The following is a 6,000-nucleotide window of genomic DNA, read 5'->3' on the forward strand; positions in this document are numbered from 1 at the left end:
CTCTTTGAATAGGAAATGATTGCTGAGTGTATCTGCCTTAAGCAGCCAAGTGCTCCATGAGTTTAACCGTTGATGCTAAAGATATATCCCCTGAGACCCTGTTCAGCTCCAATGAGTGGCCTGTTAAATTTAGTCAGCTTCTGTTTGTGTCTTCCGTTTGGATTTCCACATACAATGGGTAACACTTTACTTTAAGTTTTCTACATAAGAGTGACATGACACTGTCATGAATACATGACACTCACATGACACTGTCATGACACAGTCATGACACATGAACCCTAACCCTAACCCCAAACCTAATCATAACCATAACGTGTCATGACAAAACCGAATGACACTTACTAAAAAAGAGTTATGTCATAAACGTTTATGACTTATTTATAATGTTTTATGACACGTTCATGACAGTGTCATGTCACTCTTATGTAGAAAACTTAAAGTAAAGTGTAACCTGTAATACTATAGTTTTTCAAATTAAAATGTAACTACCGCTTTTTTCAACCTGGCCCCTATTTTCCTATGTTTTTGTGTCTAAGTGACTGATGGGAACAACAATCTTTGACATTGGTCCAGTTATTAAGAGAGATCGCTGCAGTCGGCAGCAGAGAAACAAGCTACAATGTGAGTTAATAGGGTAATTGTCCAGCTTGTATTTACCTTCACAAAAGTGCTCGTTTTGCCACTGACAGGCTCAGATTAATATTCTAAGTGTCTGAGTCAATATAAATATAAACCAAAGATGTTTTAGTTTAGTTTTCACCAGTGAAATGTTGTGCGTTTTTAATTGCTCTATCAAGAGGTAAGCGGATAAGTACGGTAGCCCTGAGGGTCCAAAAAAATGTCAAAATGAAGTCAGTGAATTTGAGTAAATACAGACTTTGCTTATCCCATGCGAATGTGCCGCACAAAACACAGGCGTGAGGGTAATTTCTAAATCACATGAGGTCCCCTGGTAATACTAATCCCGTGCAAATAGGGCTTTTTCTGCTTTACTCTGAAACTCATGAGTTCCCTCAGAATCACATCTTGATTTATTTTCTGTTGCCCTGTCTGTAACATACTTACAGTACAGGTATATTCTCCTTTCTGTATGTCTCCATGGTGTTGAGAGATGCACTTTGAGGCAATTCAATTCAAATTGATTAGTAGGGAAACCTTATTTTACAAGTATTGATCCTAGGGGCAACCCACAAAATGCAAAAACCTCAGCAAGACGGATCTGCTGTCACGTCTTACAGTAGAAATCAGGCAATCAGTGTCACATACCTCCACCGGGGGCCTGAATGGGCCTAAATCCCCTCCTCGGCGCTAAATAGGGAAAACCCTTGGGTTCATCAATCATCAGTTCAAGGAGCACTCAGTAGTTAATAGTCCGCTCTTTACCCTCTGAACGGCCACTGCGTTTATCTGTGAACCAGCGGATACACCCTCTATTTGGCAAAGGGAGGAGATAGGAGCAATATGTTTTACTTTGATTGCTGTATTCTCTTTCTCGCTCAGTTTGCTTCACTATAATTCCCAATTTGCAGCTGTCTACTACCACAATTTAAAATTGATGCTCGCAGCAAAGATTGATCTCTCTTACCCCTCACGGAATACATTTGGTTGGTCAATTTTGTGGAAAACGGCATGTTTGAATGTGAAAGTCAATACTTCCTGATAGATATCAATGATATAGATAAGTAATATCTCATGATGCATCAATTCACACAATACAGAAATACGTTTTTGAACTTAGCAGGGCCGGCTTAAACCTGTCTAGGGCCTTAAACTGAGACCTCCTTCCCACCCACGTACTTTGAATGTTACAGAATTATTTAACATTACATAAAAAAATACTTGAAAGTGAAACTAATGGCACTGGGACTGTGAATTACTTAAAAGAGAATTCCGGCCGATTTTTATTTGAATCTTGATTGCTAGATGTCACCGAGTACTGTCGTTAGGAAAAAAAACGTTGATGCAACTAATGGCCAGAGCTCCCAGTTAGCTAAAATGCCAGTTGTGGTGGCATGTTCTAGGTTCTGACGGCTGCTCTGTTCCGGGTGGTGATGACGCAGTGGATATGTCACATGCCTTTGGTGTGGGAGACCTAGGTTTGTTTCCCACTGAGACGCATCAACCAACGTGTCCATTTTTAACCCCTAGTTGCTCCAGAGGCATGCGACCTCTGACATATATAACAATTGTAAGTCGCTTTGGATAAAAGCATCAGCGTAATGACATGAAATGTAATGTTCTAAAGAGTGCCTTTGTACCTCTAAACAGACACCAAATGCAATTAAAATTTCTCTGCAACATAAACAGGGCCCTTACGTGACAACAAGATGCATTTTGTGAAGAAACCGTTTAAATTCAAAGTGTGTACAACAAAAAAGAAAAACACTGCAGAAGTGCCGTTTTTGATGCCCCAATGCTAGATAACAATGAACTACGGTGTGGTTGTTGCTATGGTCCTGGCATATGGGCCTGTTGCACCGAGAGCACCAACTGCTGACTTTTAGAACATTGTAGAGAACTATACTGACAAAAACAAAGTTCTGTCGAATAGCCCTGTTCCCCTTGTCATCAAACCGCAAAAAAACTCAGGTATCCTCAAATCTCCTGACACTCACTGTGGCCTTATACTTGCTCACTCTCATTCATAACACCATAGGTCTACAACAGGTTAACAGCTTTTTTACATATAACTATTCTATTCTTGCATCTTATTAACCATAAAACCCGCATCTATATGTGCACATGATGTTTCTGTGGTGAAAAGTACAAAAAAACGTGTCCCGACAGTTGTGATAAGGCCACCTTGTAGAAAGGTGAAATAGTGATTTTGAGGGGAGTGGTCCGCAAAATCAAAGGTTCTTCTGAAATAAATAAATAAATAGTGTGTAATAAAATGCATAACATGTAAAGATATGAAACAAAATCGTTCACTCGGGTCACTTTTGACCCATGTTGGGTATAAGGTACTCTTTGCAGTGGCACTGTGACGAAATGTTTTAATAAGCCGATGTTCTTCTTGTTTGTATGTCTACTACTGAACTAACACCCACACATGAATGCAAATAATACACACTCCTGCAATTTTATGCTGTTTTTATGCGGGAAAATAGAACAGCTAAACATAAGCCTGAGAAAACATGTATTGATTATATAACGGTTTTGAACAGTTTTACTGTTCACAAATTTCACATTGTGTTCACATGTTCTGCTGCGTTCTGTTCTGTGGCAAAAAAAGACTAGGTTACACTAGCAATGTACCGAAGTTAATTAACTGGAACTGAACATTATCTTTATTACACCTATGATTAGTACCAAATTACATTTCTAGAAAATATGTTAAACAAGTTTCAAACGAGTCATGGAGATATGCCAACCAGATGTTTTTTTTTATTTTCTCTTCCCCAGGTTACAAGTGCCCATGCCTCAAAGTCAGACATTGTGAAGTCGGGAAGCCCCAAATCCACACTAAAGCATATATGGACAGAAAGCAGTAAGGATATGTCCATCAGTAGGCTGCTGTCACAGACTCTACATGGAAAAGAGAACAGCACAGCCTTGGACCTTCGCTATGACACTCCAGAGCCCTACTCTGAGCAGGACCTGTGGGACTGGCTGAGGAACACCACAGACTTGCAGGACTCGCGGCCGCGGGCTAAAAGGCGGCCAATGGTTAAAACGGGGAAGTTCAAGAAGATGTTCGGCTGGGGGGACTTCCACTCTAACATCAAGACGGTCAAACTCAACCTGCTGATCACCGGTAAGATCGTGGATCACGGCAACGGCACCTTCAGTGTCTATTTCCGCCACAACTCCACAGGCCAGGGCAACGTGTCCGTCAGCTTGGTCCCTCCAACCAAGATAGTGGAGTTCGACGTGGCTGCGCAGCAGTCAGTTATCGACGCCAAGGACTCAAAGTCCTTCAACTGCCGCATAGAGTACGAGAAGGTGGAGAAGGGTGCCAAGAACACACTCTGCAACTTCGACCCGTCCAAGACCTGCTACCAGGAGCAGACCCAGAGCCATGTCTCCTGGCTCTGCTCCAAACCGTTCAAAGTCATCTGCATCTTCATTTCCTTCTACAGCACCGACTACAAACTGGTCCAGAAAGTGTGTCCTGACTATAACTACCACAGTGACACTCCCTACTTCCCTTCCGGCTGATGTTCCCATACACTCACAAACAGAAAAGTGTACAAGTGGAGCGCAAAATGGGGCTTCTACCCATCCCAGAGAAATCTGTATGTAAGCCCTACCGTCCCTAAACATGTTCCTACCAGAGAGTCAGCCATCCCAAATGATTTCCCAATTTAATGTTCTGAATGTTGCAGAGAGCATTTGCTTTTAACAGTTACCAGGTGGTATATAGGACTGTAATGTGTTTAAAAATGACCTGAACATCTCTGCGATTAGTATGATTATTAACAGTTAGAATTTTGTTCCTGAATTGGGTTTTGTCCTTTTTGAACCATGTGTAGATAGCAGGACTTATTGGTCCTTTTGGGATTATTATGGCGTTTAAACTCTGTCCTTTGTTGTTTGCTTCATGTTTAGTTCACACTTCTTATCAAACTAGATGTTAATAACTTTGTTTTCCTCTTTTAGCTTATTTCATATACAATGCATTAGCTCTCTGGACAACAATATATGGACTGTTTGCCCCTGCTGTGATATTTACGCTCTGCAGTTTATCCTGCATAACTGGAAAACAAAATTAACTCCTCATTTAAAAATAGTAATAAAAAAAAAATCCTCAGACGTTTTTACAAAACCCGCAAGGCAGTTGAAGAGGACAGTGAAGTTTAAAATGTGAGTTTGATGCTTTTAGCATGTGTAAGGGTGAGCTAGATCTGAGCAGGCTTTTCCCCTCAGTCGAGTTTGGGTTTGGAGTGAAAATGCGTTCATTTGCTCAGATAATGTAACGCTGTCAATCTTCAGCTGTTGTCAGAGTGTTCCTGCTCGTACAGCTAGATATTGAGTCTGTTGGGTGATTGGTTCATTCTCAACTGATTGAATGTCTGATTACCTGATTGATTGATCAGTGGGTCGTTCGTGGGGGATGGGGCTTGCTCATTGTCACTTAATATATCAAATGTAATGTATTGAATTCTATATCTTAGAGCCTAATTTGTATGAATGGTTTGTATTGTATATAGTTTATCCCCATTGCGCTGCTTCTGTACATGCCCCCCCATGAACTGTGTGTTTACCCCCTTCCTGCTAAGTCCTCTTGTTCACTCCATTTATGCTCGTTCTTGTTTCCTCTAACAAAGATAATGATGTTGCTGCCCTAGATGTGAATTTCTTGAAATCAGCAATCCTGTACAGAGGCTGTAAAACTGACTAAATATATTAAAAGTACTAACTGCAATTTTCTTTATCGAGGGGTTTATTGGGGGTTGGAGATGTACATATGAATTAAAGAATACAGTCAATTTTATCAACTGAATGTTGGTATGTGTGAGTTCTTTCTGAGTCTTGCTGTAATAATGAGTCAGTTACGATTTGGGGAAGTCTGGTGATATGTCACTCCACCTCTTAGCGGTTTACAGCTGCTAAAACATCAGGCTCCAATGTGTAGTAATACACTGAATTACAACAACCTTGTTTCCAGTTACCAAGAGGTTTGACAGAAGAATTAGGCAGCACAAAAATGGAACTACAGTGTTTATATTTACATGTACATATACAGTGGAAAAATAATATCTAAGTGTCTGTCTGCAGCGTCCTGGGTCGTAGCTGCAAATGTTAGCATAACGGAGACGGCCAAAATACACAAATGGAAAAGTCATGCCACTGGTAATGCCTGTGAATAAAATAATTACATAATGCTGCATTACATACTCACAAAAGGCCACAGGTTACTGTCATTGTAGTCTCACATTGCCAGAACTCATCCATCGCGGTGCTACAGAGGAGGGTCTGTCTATTGGCATTTCTTTAAACCAATCACAATCGTCTTGGCCGATGCTAAGCGCCGGACGGAGCCACGATGCCTCT

At 40.9% G+C, this 6,000-nt stretch overlaps 1 protein-coding gene across 1 annotated transcript in view; it reads left to right on the top strand.

Moving 5' to 3' along the window:
- The window catches only part of nxph1 (neurexophilin 1), a 74,984-nt gene extending 69,535 nt beyond the window's left edge, over positions 1–5,449 (top strand). Inside the window, exon 2 of the mRNA XM_039821234.1 lies at positions 3,409–5,449. Coding sequence (XP_039677168.1) covers positions 3,409–4,164 — 756 coding nt within the window. The 3' untranslated portion in view covers positions 4,165–5,449. The remainder of the gene's footprint in view (positions 1–3,408) is intronic.
- The last annotated feature ends 551 nt before the right edge of the window (positions 5,450–6,000 follow it).

The sequence above is a fragment of the Perca fluviatilis genome, chromosome 13, assembly GCF_010015445.1.
Source record: "Perca fluviatilis chromosome 13, GENO_Pfluv_1.0, whole genome shotgun sequence".
Taxonomy (NCBI): Eukaryota; Metazoa; Chordata; class Actinopteri; order Perciformes; family Percidae; genus Perca; species Perca fluviatilis.